This window comes from Mobula birostris, chromosome 10 (genome assembly GCF_030028105.1).
Source record: "Mobula birostris isolate sMobBir1 chromosome 10, sMobBir1.hap1, whole genome shotgun sequence".
Classification (NCBI taxonomy): Eukaryota; Metazoa; Chordata; class Chondrichthyes; order Myliobatiformes; family Myliobatidae; genus Mobula; species Mobula birostris.
In genome coordinates, this window is record NC_092379.1 from 148,045,579 (window position 1) to 148,063,231 (window position 17,653).

Genomic DNA, 17,653 nt, shown 5'->3' on the forward strand with positions numbered 1-17,653 from the left:
TCGTCCAATTTCCCACTAATTTTTTGCTCTATTATATGTTCTCTCTTTGGCTATTATGTTGGCTTTGACTTCCCTTGTTAGCCATGGTTGTGTCATCTTGCCTTTATAATAATACTTCCACTTTGGGATGTATATATCCTGCGCATTCTGAATTGCGGCTAGAAATTCCAGGTATTGCTGCTCTGCCGTCATCCCTGCCAGTGCTCTCTTCCAAATAATTCTGGCCAACTCCTCTCTCATGCCTTTGTAATTTCCTTTACTCTGCTGTAACACTGATACATCTGACTTTAGCTTCCCCTCCTCAAATTTCAGGATAAATTGGATCATATTATGATCACTTACTCCAAAGGGTTCTTTTACCTTAAGCTCTCAAATCAATTCCGATTCATTGCACAACACCATACTGCTAGTGTTCAGATCCAGTCCAGAATAGCTGATCCCCTTGAGGGCTCAACCACAAGCAGCTCTAAAAAGCCATCTCATAGGCATTCTAGAAATTCCCGCTCTCAGAATCCTGCACCAACCTGATTTTCCCAATCTACCCACAGGTTGAGATCCTCCAGTGACTATTGTAACATCGCCCTTCTAGCATGCATTTTCTATCTCCCGTTGTAACTTTTAAAGCATGTCCTTACTATTCTTTGGAGGCCTTTATATAAATCCCATCAGGGTCTTTTTACACTTGCAGTTCCTTAGCTCTATCCACAACGATTTCACACCTTCTGACCCTATGTCACCTCTTTCTAATGATTTAATTTCATTTTTTACCAACAGAGCCACGTCACCCTATCTGCCTTCCTGTCTATTCTTTTGATAAAATGTGTATCCTTGGACATTAAGCTCCGAGCTTCAATCTACTTTCAGCCATGATACAGTGTGATGCCTACAACATCATACTTGCCAATCATTAAGAAATTATTGTCTCCAGATACAACATCTTTCGTCCTGTAGTCATTCATTTCAATTTTGTTCACCTTTTACTTTGCAACTCATCATGTTGACTGCAATTTTGCCCTATCATCAGCTTCTCCTTACTAGGAGTCTCACTACACATTGGCTGATCTTAACCCCACTACCACTCCGGTTCCCATGCTCTAAGTTAGTTTAACCCCACCCAAACGACTCTAGCCAACCTGCCCACAAGGTTATTGGACCCAGTCAGGTTCAGGTGCAATCCATCATACCTTCCCCAGAAGAAATCCCAATGATCCATAAATCTGAACCCCTGCCCCCTGTACTAGTTCCTCAGCTAAGCTTTACCTACCAAATCATGCTATTCTAACCCTCACTGTCATGTGGCACAGGCAGCAATCCAGAGATTACTACCCTGGAGGCCCTGTTTCTCAGTTTTCTACCGAGCTCCCTAAATTCTCTTTTCAGACTCCCCAACAGTGGGAACATGTTTCCTGCCTCTAGCGTGTCCAATCCCTTAATAATCTTATATGTTTCAATCAGATCTCCTCTCATCCTTCTAAATTCCAGTGTATACAAGCCCAGTCGCTCCAATCTTTCAACATATGACAGTCCCGCCATCCTGGGAATTAACCTTGTGAACCTACGCTGCACTCCCTCCATAGCTAGAATGTCCTTCCTCAAATTTGGAGACCAAAACTGTACACAATACTCCAGGTGTGGTCTCACCAGGGCCCTGTACAACTGCAGAAGGACTTCTTTGCTCCTATACTCAACTCTCCTTGTCATGAAGGCCAACATGCCATTAGCTTTCTTCACTGCATGCTGTACCTGCAAGCTTGCTTTCAGTGACTGATGAACAAGGGCACCTAGATCTCGTTGTACTTCCCCTTTTCCTAACTTGACACCATTCAGATAGTAATCTGCCTTCCTGTCCTTACCACCAAAGTGGATAACCTCACATTTATCCACATTAAACTGCATCTGCCATGCATCTGCCCACTCACCCAGCCTGTCCAAGTCACCCTGCATTCTCATAACATCCTCCTCACATTTCACACTGCCACCCAGCTTTGTGTCATCTGCAGATTTGCTAATGTTACTTTTAATCCCTTCATCTAAATCATTAATGTATGTTGTAAATAGCTGCAGTCCCAGCACCGAGCCTTGCGGTACCACATTAGTCACCGCCTGCCATTCTGAAAAGGACCCATTAATCCCTACTCTTTGTTTCCTGTCCGCCAACCAATTTTCTATACAATCTATCTAGTCCTTTCAACATCTGGTAGATTTCAATAAGATCCCCCCGCAATCTTCAAAATTCCAGTGAGTACAGGCCCAAAGCTACCAAACACTCTTCATATATTGACCCATTCATTCCTGGAATAATCCTTGTGAACCTCCTCTGGACTCTCTCCAATGACAACACATCCTTTCTGAGATAAGGGGCCTAAACTGTTGACAACACACCAAGTGCGGCCTGACTAGTGTTGTATAAACTTCAGTATTATCTTTTTAAAATAATTCTATTTCTATTCCCCTTGAAATAAATGCCAACATTGCATCTACCTTCTTTACCACAGACTCAGCCTGTAAATTAACCTTCTGGGAGCCTTGCATGAGGACTCCTAAGTCCCTCTGCACCTCTGATGTTTGAATTTCTCCCCATTTAGATAATAGTCTGCATCATTGTTCCTTTCACCAAAATGCATTGACGTAACATTTCCCAACACTGTATTCCATCTGCCACTTTTTTGCCTATTCTCCAATTTGTCCAAGTCCTGCTGCAATGGCATTGCTTCCTCAGCACGACCTACCGCTCCGCCTATCTTCATATCATCCACAAACTTTGCCACAAAGCCATCAATTCCGCTATCTAAATAATTGACAAACAATGTGAAAAGTAGCAATTCCAATACTGACCCCCGAGTAACACCACTAGTCACTGGCTGCCAACCAGAAAAGGCCCACTTTATTCTCACTCACAGCCTCCTGTCAGCCTGTATCTTTCCTGTAACACCATAGAATTTTATCCTGTCAAGCAGCCTCATCTGAGGCATTTCATCAAATGCCTTCTTGAAATCTAAGTAAATGACATCTACTGCCTCTCCTTTGTCCACCCTTGTTACTTCCTGGAAGAATTCTAACAGGTTTGTCAGGCAAGATTTCCCTTTAATAAAGTCAAAGTCAGCATGGTTTCTGTAGTCTCCAAATATCCCAAAACTTCGTCCTTAATAATGGAGTCCAACACTTTCCCAACCACTGAGGTTAGGCTAACCGGCCTATAATTTCCTCTTCTGTCTTACTCCCTTCTTCAAGAGTAAAATGACGTTTGCAATTTTTCAGTCCTCCAGACCATGCCAGAATCAAGTGGTTCTTGAAAGATCATGACAAATCAGCAACCTCTCTCAGGACTCTGGGATGTAGCCCATCTGGGCCAGGTGACTTATCAACCTTAAGACCTTTCAGTTTGCTTAACACTTTTTTCTTCTTATTGTTGGGAATGGCCACAGGTGTATTCTGCACTGGCTGTGCATTTCTCCGACTTCTCCTGGGAGTCACCAGTTACCTGTCTCCTGCAAGCTAGGTGTGACTACCTCTCTGTAGCTCCTAGCTGTCTCCTCCTCATTCTCCAGTATGAGTGGAAGGCCATCAAGCTGCAGTTCCACTTCCTCCATATGTTCCCTCAGGACCTGTAGCTCAGTATACCTGGTGCAGGTGTTTGTCTGGGAGACTGGAGGTCTCCCACACTTCTCGCTTCCCACATGTAGTACAAAATACTGTGCCTGAAACCTTTCTCACTATTAGATGAGGAATAAACATTAAGAACACAAAGAGAGTAATTTACAGGACAACCTACCTCACCCAGTCTGATCTCATCTAATCCTGATGAGCCAAAGCCACTCTAGAGACTGGCACACGGCAAATGAATGGCCACTCCAAGAATGGCTACCCTGCTTGCACCTGCGTTACTTCTATTCTCTCTTTCTAATTGCTGATTGATTGCTCCTCAACTCAGAGAACCTGCTGCAAAACTCTGCCTTTGGAATCTCGAACACCATCTTGATTAAAAAGAACAGCTATTTTCACACATCCTTGGTGTAGGTTGCCCAACTTAGAAAAGTGGCTCGAAGCTGTGCTTTTTGAACCTTGAACGCACGCCTGGCTGAAAGGTAGCTGTCTTAACACACTGCCTTTTGATGAATGGCTGCTCCTCAACTCAGAGAAACTGTGTGAAACTCTGCCTTTGAAATCTTGATCGCCGTCTTGATTAAAAATGAGCTCTTTTCAGACATCCCTGGTGTGGACTGTCCAACTCTGTACAATGTCCATACCCTTCTATTTCTTGCACATTCTTCTCTCTCTGAGAGTGTCATATCTGCCTCCACCATCACCCACCCCAAGGAGCGCATTCCAGGCACCCATCACTCCTGGTAAAAAAAAACTTGCACTACACATCTCCTTTGAACTTAGCCCCTCTCACCTGAAATGCATTCCCTTTGTTATTATATATTTTGACCCTGGAAAAAAGATACAGTCTGCAAACTCTATCTATGCCTTTCATAACCTTATACACCACTGTCAAATCTTTCCTCAGCCTCTGCTTTTCCAAGAAAACAACCCAAATTTGTCCAACCTATTGCTGGAGCACATGCCCTCTAATCCAGAAGACTCTGGTAAACCTCTCCTGAACCCTTTCTAAAGCCTTCACAAGCTTCCTATAATGAGGCAACCAGAAGAGTCAGCAATACTCCAGATGCAACACAAGTCGTTTTATAAAGCTGCAACATAACTTCCTGAATCTTCAACTCATTTCTCCGCAATAATCTGAAACAAAATGAAAATGTGTATTAAAGAAGCAATGTCAGCAAAATGATAGAATGGGCAAATAGTTTTCTAGATTGCAAGGTGACAGACAACAGTGTTCACGGGGATTTCAGAGGGTTGTGATATGGACACTTCATCATTTCAACTTTTGCAAATGACAGGAAACTGAATGACGGAACAGTCACGTAGGAAACTACCTGAAATAATAAATGAAAATTAATGCAAGTCAGAGCAAAATAATTCAACACGGAGGGACGATTCAGAAGAGGAGAAAAGAACAAGCCGAGGGGGAACAACAGCTGTACAAATCTTTAGTCAGGCCACACACTGTATGCTGTTCTGGTAGGAAGGATGTGGAGGATTAGCAGAGGTGTAGAAGAGATTCACCAGGATGTCGTTTGGATTAGAAAACATTAGCTCTAAAGAGAGGTTGGACAAAGTTAGATTGTTTGTTTTGCAGCCTGAGACTGAGGCGATGACCTGATAGCTAAAATAAATCATGACAGGCATAAATAGGCAGACCACGTGTAGGCAGATGGCATTAGTTTAATTTGGTATTGTGCTCAGCACAGACACTGTGGGCTGAAGGGCCAGTTCTGGTGCTGTACTGTTCTGTGGAGCGTAGTTTCAGAGACAGCTCAGACACATTGGACCGGGAGCACCTTTACTGTAAGCTCCCATCACCACGGTCAGCCTGTCCCAAAGGAAACGGATTATGTCGTAGTGAGGCAGTCATTCAGAACGCTTCACACAACAAGGTATCAACAACTTACTATTAGTGGAAATAAGATATTGGCAATTATAGCATACCCATGTGACAGCCATATAGAAAATGAGTATTATATATGTACTAATTGAGCTGGTTATTTATCAGAAAAAAGCATGGATGTGGCATTGATCCTGGGAAAGACTTTTACTTATCCTCTGCCTTTAGTCAACATCCTGTCACTGCCCTCATTTCCATGCGCCTCAGTCTATTCCACATGCATTCTTATCACTCTTTCAGAAAGGCATGTAGATTTTGGATGTGGCAGAGCTCAGACGTTGCCTGGAATGGAGAGTCTGGGTTTATTTTCATTGCAACGGAGGGGTGAACTTATTGAGGTTTATAAAGTTATAGGGGCGGAGACAAGACAGAAAGTCAGAGTCTTTTTCCAGAATAGGGAATCACTAGAGTGCACAGGTTTAAGGAGAGGGGAGAAATATAAAGGAGATTTGAAGGGCAAGTTTTTCAGATAGTGTGGTGGTAAAGGCAGCTAGAACTACATTTGGTTAGATATTTGGGTAGGAACATTTTGGAATGATACAGGTTGAAAGGCAAATGGGATTAGTAGTGAGAGGCACAGCAGTTGATGTAGACAGTGTTTTGTGCTGCATATTTCTATGACTCTAAACCCATGTAGACGACATACACATAGCTCCCTCATCAACACAATTTACAGTTAACAATGTGGGAGAAGTCAAAGTGGCTTTTTGTTTCAGGCCTTTTTCATGCCCTTCCTCATCACTCCTTCCAATGCACTAATGCCCTTCACTTGTTTGAGCACAGCCCACACCAGTTCACCTTCAGGTTTCACAATAACTTCACCTTGAACACTGTTCACTTCCAGAAAAGCCAAAAGTGCAACTGGTGTGGCTCCAACTTCACCTGTTGCTCTGCGGGGTACATGGAATAGTATTGCTTTTATTGCTGCTCCAATCAGCTTCTTCACCATTATATCGATGACCCACCCCCCTTTTCACTCGAACGTGCTCCATATCTGACTCTTCCCTTCTCTGACTTAAACATGGAACAGTACAGCTCAGGAACAGGCCCCTTGGCCCGTGACATTGGTACCAATCATGATGTTAGTTTAATTGCATATTTGCCTACATATGGGCTATCTCCCTTAACACCCTGACTGTGGATTTGTCTAAATGTTTCTTGAATGATGCTATCACATCAGCTTCCTGACACCCAGTTGTTACAGGTGTCTACCATTCTGTATGAAAACAAGTTACTGCAGAAATCTTCTTCAAACTTTCTCTGTCTCACCTTAAAGTTTTGCTCTCTAGTATTTAATACTTACATCCTGGGAAAAAATCTTCACCACCTTCATCATTTTCTCCTAGGTCAACTGTCAACAATTCTCTTTTCTACAATCCCTGTACATCTGTTCTGCACTTTCCCAATGCCTATATTCCCTGTCACAGCAGAAGCCAGCTCCACATTACAGTTTAGAATATCTCACAAAATGGAATTGTGGCTTGCTGTTTGACAACTATGTTAACCTGCATGACAAGTGTTAATGGTTCGTGGATCTGTTTTAGACCAGTTTCTCCCATCTACTACATTATTTCTCATCTACAGCTTTATTTCTCTCTTTGATATCTCTTTTTTTTTCCCTTTTCAGCATGAAGATGGCTCTTTTGAAGACCCTGACCTGGAGTTACACTCTGACTTCAGTTCTTAGCGGGAATGGAACCCGCTCTCAGGGCCTTATGACTGGCCGCTTTTTGATATCCCAAGGACGCGGCCTGTTAGATGAGCATGCCTTCAGGGTTCTGGGATTTCGTGGCTCTGGGGACTTGTTGATTCTAGGCTAGTTCCCCTGACTGAAGTGTCACGGGAGAATACGGAACACCGGGAAAGGCTGGTTAGCAGGGGGTTGTGTGCCCGGAGAGCTGTGCCTTTTTGGTGCCGACCTCAGAGAAAGCAACACAACAGACTTTTAACGTGGTCAATCAGCTAGTTATTTGTTATGTCTCCCCTCTTGCTGTGAAACAGGGACACCTGAAGAGAGAGAGAGTGTGAGAGCGAGAGTGAGAGCGCGAGGGAGACAGTGTGAGAGTGAGAGGAGAGTGTGAGAGAGGGAGAGAGACACACACACACACAGACACTGTGGCATGTCGAATTACTGGGTGAATGAGTAGTTTTGGGGTACTGCAAGTCTGTGTCTATTGACTGTTGCACGCTTGAGTGCTCAGTGAAGGGTGTTGATACTTTTTTTGCTGGTGGGGTGGGGGGGGCTTTGGGGTTCTAACGTTTTAATTGTCATTCATTCTTTGGGGCACTCCTCTGTTTTCGTGGATGTCAGCAAAGAAAAAGAATTTCAGGATATATATTGTATACATTTCTCTGACATTAAATATACCTATTGAAACCTACTTAGATTCATTGTCCAATCTAGAAAACTGCAACCTAGAGTTGTCCAAGTTGAAATTAACAAGGCATTTTATAAGCTAACATTACCCAGTAGAGTGCTGAAGGTTATCTCTGCATTACCTCCACCTCTACCCTATTCTTCATGTCAACATAGGCAGCAACGAAGCAGAGGTGTGCTTATCAAAAGTATTAATTATTCCCTTCATCCAGTTGTTCTAAAATGCACAGTTCACTTGGTTATATCAGAGTAACGACAACTGAGGAATATATCCCAAAGCTGCCCTGTGAACATTAAAAAACTGCTTATTTTCAGCCAAAACTAAAACTGATAAAATTTAAAGTATTCTGTTCACATAAGACTTACGTGGCAAACCTGCGTGTTGGGCTGGGGTTCGGACTTGGAGGGAGCCCATTACTGCTGACAAAAATCTGCAGGGAAGGTGAGAAGCATTGCTGTAGGACACAGAGGGGGGAAAGTGACAATTAATCATTGCATCATAACAACTGCAGACATGTAGACAGGCACGTACACGCACGAGTGTGCACACACCATTTGTTATGAAGTGAATGTTGAGTTCAACATTACATGGGACTGTGTGAATAAAGGAAAGGACATTGGCTTCCAAAAGTAAAATTTGCAATCATTAGTTAGAATCAAAAGAGATCTGGACTTTAGCCACAAAGAGAAAATCTGCAGATGCAGGAAATCTAAGCAACATACAAAAATTCTGGAGGAACTCAGTAGGCCAGTCAGCATCTATGGAAAAAAGTACAGTCGATGTTTCGGGCCACTCTCGGTCTCAGCCCGAAACATCGACTATACTCTGTTCCATAGATGCTGCCTGGCCTGCAAAGTTCCTCCAGCATTTTGTCTGGACTTTAGCCAATCATGTATAAATACTTCAATCCACTTTCATTTGCTGCTCCTTCTGTTGTCTACGACAGGGGTCCCCAACCTTTTGCGCACCGCGGACCTGTTTAATATTGACAATATTCTCGCGGACCTCGCCTGCGTTCAAATTCAACAGTGGGTGTGACAGGGAATGAGGAAAGATGCAGCTGACTCATATCAGTTCACATCGCCAAATCATATCACTTCCTCGCGGCCCGGTAGCACAGTGGTTGGGGACCACTGGTCTAAGAGACATTCTTTATTAGTGTAATTATGCTGGAGGGAAAGAGGAAAATGAGTCAGATAAAATAATCTGAAATTCTGCAGATGCTGTAAGTCTACAGCAACACACACAAAATAGACATCGAAGAGCACAGCATAAAAACAGGGCATTCGGCCCACAAAGTTGTGCTGAAACAACGAAAAAGCAAAACACTCCCCCTACCTACACCGTGTCCATATCCCTCATCTTCTTTACATCCATGTACCTATCCAAATGTCTCTTAAAAGCCTCTCACAAACAAGAGAAAATCTGCAGATGTTGGAAATCCAAACAAAACACACAAAATGCTGGAGGATCTCAGAAGGTCAGGTACAGTCAACATTTTGGGCTGAGACCTTTTGGCAGGACTCTAACGTGTTTGCCTCCACCACCATACCAGGCAGTGCATTCCAGGTGTCCACCACTCTCTGGTATTAGATATTTCAACCCTGGGAAACAGATGCTTTCTGTCCACTCTAGCAATGCTGCTCATTATCTTGTAAGCCTCTATCAGATCTCCCTTCAGCCTCCGATGCTCGAGAGAAAACAACCTGTTTATCCAGCCTCTTGTGATAGCACATGCCCTCCAAACCAGGCAACATCCTGGTGAACCTCTTCTGCACCCTCACTAATGCCTCAACATCCTTTCTATAGGGGGGGGGACCAGAAATGTACGCAATACTCCAGATGTGGCCTAACCAGAGTTTTATAAGGTTGCAACTGAACCCCCTAACTTTGGAACTCAATGCATCCCACAAGACTTCTTAACCTGTGTAGCCACTTTCAAGGAGCGATGAATTTGGATCCCAAGATCTCTCTGCTCGGCAACACTGTTAAGTATCTTGTCCATAAGACAGTGCGCTGTCTCCTTGCATTTGCCCTACCAAGGAACTCAGCAGATTCCTGGAGGAAAGTGCTGAAGGTCAGGCACATCTATCCATATGAATGAATGGTCGACTTTTGGGCTGAGACACTTCATCAGTACTGGAAAGGAAGGGAAATAAGGTGGTGGGGGTCGGAGGGGGAAGGAAAGGAGGGCAAAGCTAGAAGGTGACTGTTTGAGGCAGGTGGGTGGGGGAGGAGGATAAAGTAAGAAGCTGGGAGGTGACGGAGAGAAAAGGTAAGAGCTGGAGAAGAATTAATCCAACAGGAGAGAAGAGTGGACCATGAGAGAAAGGGAGCAGGTAAGGAGAAGAGGTAAGGGGAGGGAGACGACAGAGTGGGGAATTGAAGACGGAAGGGGAAGGGGAAAACTACCCAAAGTAGGAAAATGAGATTTACGTTTTGCCCATTTCAGTATATCCTGAACTATGAGGGTAGACAGAGGGGGAGGCGTGGCTTTATTGGTAAGAAATGATATTAAATCATTAGAAAGAGGTGATATAGGATCGGAAGGTGCAGAATCTTTATGGGTTGAGCTAAGAAATAGCAGGGGTAAAAGGACCCTGATGGCAGTTATTTATAGGCCTCCAAACTGCTGCAGGGAGGTGGACTACAAATTACAACTGGAAATAGAAAAGGCTTGTCAGAAGGGCAGTGTTATGATAATTGTGGGGGATTTTAACATGCGAGTAGATTGGGAAAATCAGGTCAGCACTGGATCTCAAGAGAGAGAATTTGTAGAACGTCTGCGAGATGGCTTTTTAGAACAGCTTGTTGAGCCTACTAGGGTACTGGATTGGGTATTGTGTAATGAACCGGAGGTGATTGGAGAGATTGAGGTGAAGGAACCCTTTGGAGACAGTGATCAATAACATGATTAAGTTCACTGTGAAATTAGAAAAAGAGAAGCCGAAATCTCATGTGTCGGTATTTCAGTGGAATAAAGGAAATTACAGTGGCATGAGAGAGGAACTGGCCAAAGTTGACTGGAAAGAGACACTGGCGGGAAAGACAGCAGAGCAGCAGTGGCTGGAGTTTATGCGAGAAATGAGGAATGTGCAATTCAGGTATATTCCAAAAAAGAAGAAATTTTCGAGTGGAAAAAGGATGCAACCATGGTTGACAAGGGAAGTCAAAGCCAAAGTTAAAGCAAAAGAGAGGGCATACAAGGAAGCAAAAATTAGTGGGAAGAGAGAGGATTGGGAAGTTTTTAAAACCTTACAAAAGGAAACCAAGAAGGTCATTAAGAGAGAAAAGATTAACTATGAAAGGAAGCTAGCAAATAATATCGAAGAGGATACTAAAAGCTTTTTCAAGTATATAAAGAGTTAAAAGACAGTTGAGAGTAGATATAGGACCGATAGAAAATGATGCTGGAGAAATTGTAATGGGAGATGAGGAGATGGCAGAGGAACTGAACAAGTATTTTGCATCAGTCTTCACTGAGGAAGACAGCAGTATACCGGACACTCAAGGGTGGCGGGGAAGAGAAGTGTGCGCAGTCACAATTACGACAGAGAAAGTACTCAGGAAGCTGAATAGGCTAAAGGTAGATAAATCTCCTGGACCAGATGGAATGCACCCTCGTGTTCTGAAGGAAGTAGCTGTGGAGATTGCGGAGGCATTAGCAATGATCTTTCAAAAGTCGATAGATTCTGGCATGGTTCCGGAGGACTGGAAGATTGCAAATGTCACTCCGCTATTTAAGAAGTGGGCAAGGAAGCAAAAAGGAAATTATAGACCTGTTAGCTTGACGTCGGTGGTTGGGAAGTTGTTGGAGTCGATTGTCAAGGATGAGGTTACAGAGTACCTGGAGGCATATGACAAGATAGGCAGAACTCAGCATGGATTCCTTAAAGGAAAATCCTGCCTGACAAACCTATTACAATTTTTTGAGGAAATTACCAGTAGGCTAGACAAGGGAGATGCAGTGGATGTTGTATATTTGGATTTTCAGAAGGCCTTTGACAAGGTGCCACACATGAGGCTACTTAACAAGATAAGAGCCCATGGAATTACGGGAAAGTTACATACGTGGATAGAGCGTTGGCTGATTGGCAGGAAACAGAGAGTGGGAATAAAGGGATCCTTTTCTGGTTGGCTGCCGGTTACCAGTGGTGTTCCACAGGGATCAGTGTTGGGGCCGCTTCTTTTTACATTGTACATCAACGATTTAGATTATGGAATAGATGGCTTTGTGGCTAAGTTTGCTGACGATACGAAGATAGGTGGAGGGGCCGGTAGTGCTGAGGAAACGGAGAGTCTGCAGAGAGACTTGGATAAATTGGAAGAATGGGCAGAGAAGTGGCAAATGAAGTACAATGTTGGAAAGTGTATGGTTATGCACTTTGGGAGAAAAAAAATAAACGGGCAGCCTATTATTTAAATGGGGAAAGAATTGAAAGTTCTGAGATGCAACGGGACTTGGGAGTCCTCGTACAGGATACCCTTAAAGTTAACCTCCAGGTTGAGTCAGTAGAGAAGAAGGCGAATGTAATGTTGGCATTCATTTCTTGAGGAATAGAGTATAGGAGCAGGGATGTGATGTTGAGGCTCTATAAGGCGCTAGTGAGACCTCACTTGAAGTACTGTGGGCAGTTTTGGTCTCCTTATTTAAGAAAGGATGTGCTGACATTGGAGAGGGTACAGAGAAGATTCACTAGAATGATTCTGGGAACGAGAGGGTTAACATATGAGGAACGTTTGTCCGCTCTTGGACTGTATTCCTTGGAGTTTAGAAGAATGAGGGGAGACCTCATAGAAACATTTCGAAGGTTAAAAGGCATGGACAGAGTGGATGTGGCAAAGTTGTTTCCCATGATGGGGGAGTCTAGTACGAGAGGGCATGACTTAAGGATTGAAGGGCGCCCTTTCAGAACAGAAATGCGAAGAAATTTTTTTAGTCAGAGGGTGGTGAATCTATGGAATTTGTTGCCACGGGCAGCAGTGGAGGTCAAGTCATTGGGTGTATTTAAGGCAGAAATTGATAGGTATCTGAGTAGCCAGGGCATCAAAGGTTATAGTGAGAAGGCAGGGGAGTGGGACTAAATAGGAGAAAATGGATCAGCTCATGATAAAATGGCAGAGCAGACTCGATGGGCCGAATGGCCTACTTCTGCTCCTTTGTTTTATGATCTTATCCTCAACTGAACCGGTGAGGTAACAGCCAAAGCCAGACATTGTCATGGGAAAAGTTGGAGCTAATGAACAAAAGGAGACGTGTGGTAGGGCTTTGTGCATAACAGGAGAGATAAATTAACACCAATTCAGTTGATTCAATGAACACAATGGAAATAAAAACAAGTCCCTAAATTACTGCAAATGCTGGAGACCTTAATGACAAAGTGGGGGGTGGGAACCGAACTGAAGTGATGGAGGAAAGGGAGGCTGGCTCACAAATAGAGACAGCTTGGAGACAGTGCAAGAGGGAGGATAGGCAGGTGATAGAGAAGGGATGCACTCAGACCGATGGTTTGAGACGTGTCTATTTTAATGAGAGGAGTATTATGAATAAAGCGGATGAGCTCAGTGCGTGGATCAGCACTTGGAGCTATGATGTTGCGGCCATTACAGAGACTTGGATGGCTCAGGGTCAGGAATGGCTACTTCAAGTGCCAGGCTTTAGATGTTTCAGAAAGGACAGGGAGGGAGGCAAAAGAGGTGGGGGCATGGCACTGCTGATCAGAGATAGTGTCTCGGCTGCAGAAAAGGAGGAAGTCATGGAGGGTTTGTCTACTGAGTCTCTGTGGGTGGAAGTTAGGAACAGGAAGGGATCAATAACTCTACTGGGTGTTTTTTATAGACCACCCAATAGTAACAGAGACATCGAGGAGCAGAAAGGGAGACAGATTCTGGAAAGGAGTAATAATAACAGGGTTGTTGTGGTGGGAGATTTTAATTTCCCAAATATTGATTGGCATCTCCCTAGAGTGACGGGAGGGCTTGTTAGGTGTGTTCAGGAAGGTTTCTTGACACAATATGTAGATAAGCCCTCTTGATAAGCTGTACTTGATCTGGTATTGGGAAATGAACCTGCTCAGGTGTCAGGTCTTTCAGCGGGAGAGCATTTTGGAGATAGTGATCACAATCCTATCTCCTTTACCATAGCATTGGAGAGAGATAGGAACAGGTAAGTTAGGGAAATATTTAATTGGAGTAAGTGGAAATATGAGGATATCAGGCAGGAACTTGGAAGCATAAATTGGAAACAGATGTTCTCAGGGAAACGTACAGGAGAAATGTGGTAAATGTTCAGGGGATATTTGCATGGGGCTCTGCGTAGGTACATTCCAATGAGACAGGGAAAGGATAGTAGGGTACAGGAACTGTGGTGTACAAAGGCTGTTGTAAATCTAGTCAAGAAGAAAAGAAGAGCTTACGAAAGGTTTAAAAAAAACTAGGTAATGATAGAGATCTAAAAGATTATAAGGCTAGAAAGAAGGAGCTTAAGAATTAAATTAGGAGAGCCAGAAGGGACCATGAGAAGGCCTTGGCGGACAGGATTAAGGAAAACCCCAAGGCATTCTGTGAAGAGCAAGAGAATAAGACGCGAGAGAATACGACCAAAGCAAGTGTGACAGTGGAATTGTGTGTATGGAACCAGAGGAGATAGCAGAGGTACTTAATGAATACTTTGCTTCAGTATTCACTACGGAAAAGGATCTTGGTAATTGTAGAGATGACTTGCAGCGGACTGAAAAGCTTGAGCATGTAGATATTAAGGAAGAGGATGTGTTGGAGCTTTTGAAAAGCATCAAGTTGGATAAGTCAACGGGACCAGACTGGATGAATCCCAGGCTACTGTGGGAAGTGAAGGAGGAGATTGCTGAGCCCCTGACGATGATCTTTGCATCATCAATGAGAACAGGATAGGTTCCAGAGGACTGGAGGGTTGCAGATAGAACCATAGAACCATAGAAACTACAGCACAGAAACAGACCCTTTGGCCCTTCTTGGCTGTGCCGAACCATTTTCTGCCTAGTCCCACTGACCTGCACACGGACCATATCCCTCCATACACCTCCCATCCATGTATCTGTCCAATTCATTCTTAAATGTTAAAAAAGAACCTGCATTTACCACCTCGTCTGGCAGCTCATTCCATACTCCCACCACTCTCTGTGTGAAGAAGCCCCCCCTAATGTTCCCTTTAAACTTTCCCCCCCCTCACCCTTAACCCATGTCCTCTGGTTTTTCACTCCCCTTGCCTCAGTGGAAAAAGCCTGCTTGCATTCACTCTATCTATACCCATCATAATTTTATATACCTCTATCAAATCTCCCCTCACTCTTCTGTGCTCCAGGGAATAAAGTCCTAACCTATTCAACCTTTCTCTGTAACTGAGTTTCTCAAGTCCCAGCAACATCCTTGTAAACCTTCTCTGCACTCTTTCAACCTTATTTATATCCTTCCTGTAACTTGGTGACCAAAACTGAACACAATACTCCAGATTCAGCCTCACCAATGCCTTATACAACCTCATCATAACATTCCAGCTCTTATACTCAATACTTCGCTTAATAAAGGCCAATGTACCAAAAGCTCTCTTTACGACCCTATCTACCTGTGACGACACTTTTAGGGAATTTTGTATCTGTATTCCCAGATCCCTCTGTTCCACTGCATACCTCAGTGCCTTACCATTAACCCTGTATGTTCTACGTTGGTTTGTCCTTCCAACGTGCGATACCTCGCACTTGTCAGTATTAATTTCCATCTGCCATTTTTCAGCCCATTTTTCCAGCTGGTCCAAGTCCCTCTGCAGGCTCTGAAAACCTTCCTCACTGTCTACTACACCTCCAGTCTTTGTATCATCAGCAAACTTGCTGATCCAATTTACCACATAATCATCCAGATCATTGATATAGATGACAAATAACAATAAACCCAGCACTGATCCCTGTGGCACACCACTAGTCACAGGCCTCCACTCAGAGAAGCAATTCTCTACCACCACTCTCTGGCTTCTTCCATCGAGCCAATGTCTAATCCAATTTACCACCTCTCTATGTATACCTAGCGACTGAATTTTCCTAACTAATCTTCCATGCGGGACCTTGTCAAAGGCCTTACTGAAGTCCATGTAGACAATATCCACTGCCTTCCCTTCACCCACTTTCCTTGTAACCTCCTCGAAAAACTCCAACAGATTGGTCAAACATGACCTACCACGCACAAAGCCATGTTGACTCTCCCTAATAAGCCCCTGTCTATCCAAATGCTTGTAGATTCTGTCTCTTAGTACTCCCTCCAATAATTTACCTACTACTGACGTTAAACTCACCGGCCTATAATTTCCCAGATTACTTTTCGATCCTTTTTTAAACAACAGAACAACATGAGCCACTCTCCAATCCTCCGGTACTTCACCCGAAGACAGCGACATTTTAAATATTTCTACCAGGGCCCCCGCAATTTCAACACTAGTCTCCTTCAAGGTCCGAGGGAACACTCTATCAGGTCCCGGGGATTTATCCACTTTAATTTTCCTCAAGACAGCAAGCACCCCCTCCTTTTCAATCTGTACAGTTTCCATGGTCTCACTACTTGATTCCCTCAATTCCATAGATTTCATGCCAGCTTCCTTAGTAAATACAGATGCAAAAAACCTATTTAAGATCTCTCCCATTTCCTTTGGTTCCGCACAAAGCCGACCACTCTGATCTTCAAGAGGACCAATTTTATCCCTTACAATCCTTTTGCTCTTAATATACTTGTAAAAGCTCTTTGGATTATCCTTCACTTTGACTGCCAAGACAACCTCATGTCTTCTTTTTGCCCTCCTGATTTTTTTCTTGCACTTCTTATACTTCTCAAGCACCTGATTTACCCCGTTTCCTATACATTTCATACAACTCCCTCTTCTTCTTTATCGGAGTTGCAATATCCCTTGAGAACCAAGGTTCCTTATTCCTATTCAATTTGCCTTTAATCCTGACAGGAACATACAAACTCTGCGCTCTCAAAATTTCCCCTTTGAAGGCTTCCCACCTACCAATCACATCTTTGCCAGAGAACAACCTATCCCAATCCACGCTTTTTAGATCCTTTCTCATTTCTTCAAATTTGGCCTTCTTCCAGTTCAGAACCTCAACCCTAGGACCAGATCTATCCTTGTCCATGATCAAATTGAAACTAATGGTGTTATGATCGCTGGAACCAAAGTGCTCCCCTACACAGACTTCTGTCACTTGCCCTAATTCGTTTCCTAACAGGGGATCCAATATTGCATCCCCTCTAGTTGGTCCCTCTATATACTGATTTAGAAAACTTTCCTGAACACATTTTATAAACTCTAAAATGTTGTTCCCTTATTCAAGAAAGGAAGTAGAGATAGTCCAGGAAATTATAGACCAGTAAGTCTTACTTTAGTGGTTGGTGAGATGATGGAGAAGATTCTGAGAGGCAGGATTTATGAACATTTGGAGAGGCATAATATGATTAGGAATAGACAGCATGGCTTTGTCAAAGGCAGTTCCTGCCTTACAAGCCTGATTGAATTTTTTGAGGATGTGACTAAACACATTGATGAGGGTAGAGCCGTAGATGTAGTGTATATAGATTTTAGCAAGGCATTTGATAAGGTACCCCATGCAAGGTTTATTGAGAAAGTAAGGAGGCATGGGATCCAAGGGGACATTGCTTTGTGGATCCAGAACTGGCTTGCCCACAGAAGGCAAAGAGTGGTTGTAGACGGGTCATATTCTGCATGGAGGTCAGTGACCAGTGGTGT

At 43.6% G+C, this 17,653-nt stretch overlaps 1 protein-coding gene across 1 annotated transcript in view; it reads right to left on the reverse strand.

The window, feature by feature from the left end:
* Window positions 1-17,653, reverse strand: part of pabir2 (PABIR family member 2) — a 148,877-nt gene that overhangs the window by 42,664 nt on the left and 88,560 nt on the right. The window contains exon 7 of the mRNA XM_072271101.1: window positions 8,250-8,338. Coding sequence (XP_072127202.1) covers window positions 8,250-8,338 — 89 coding nt within the window. The remainder of the gene's footprint in view (window positions 1-8,249; window positions 8,339-17,653) is intronic.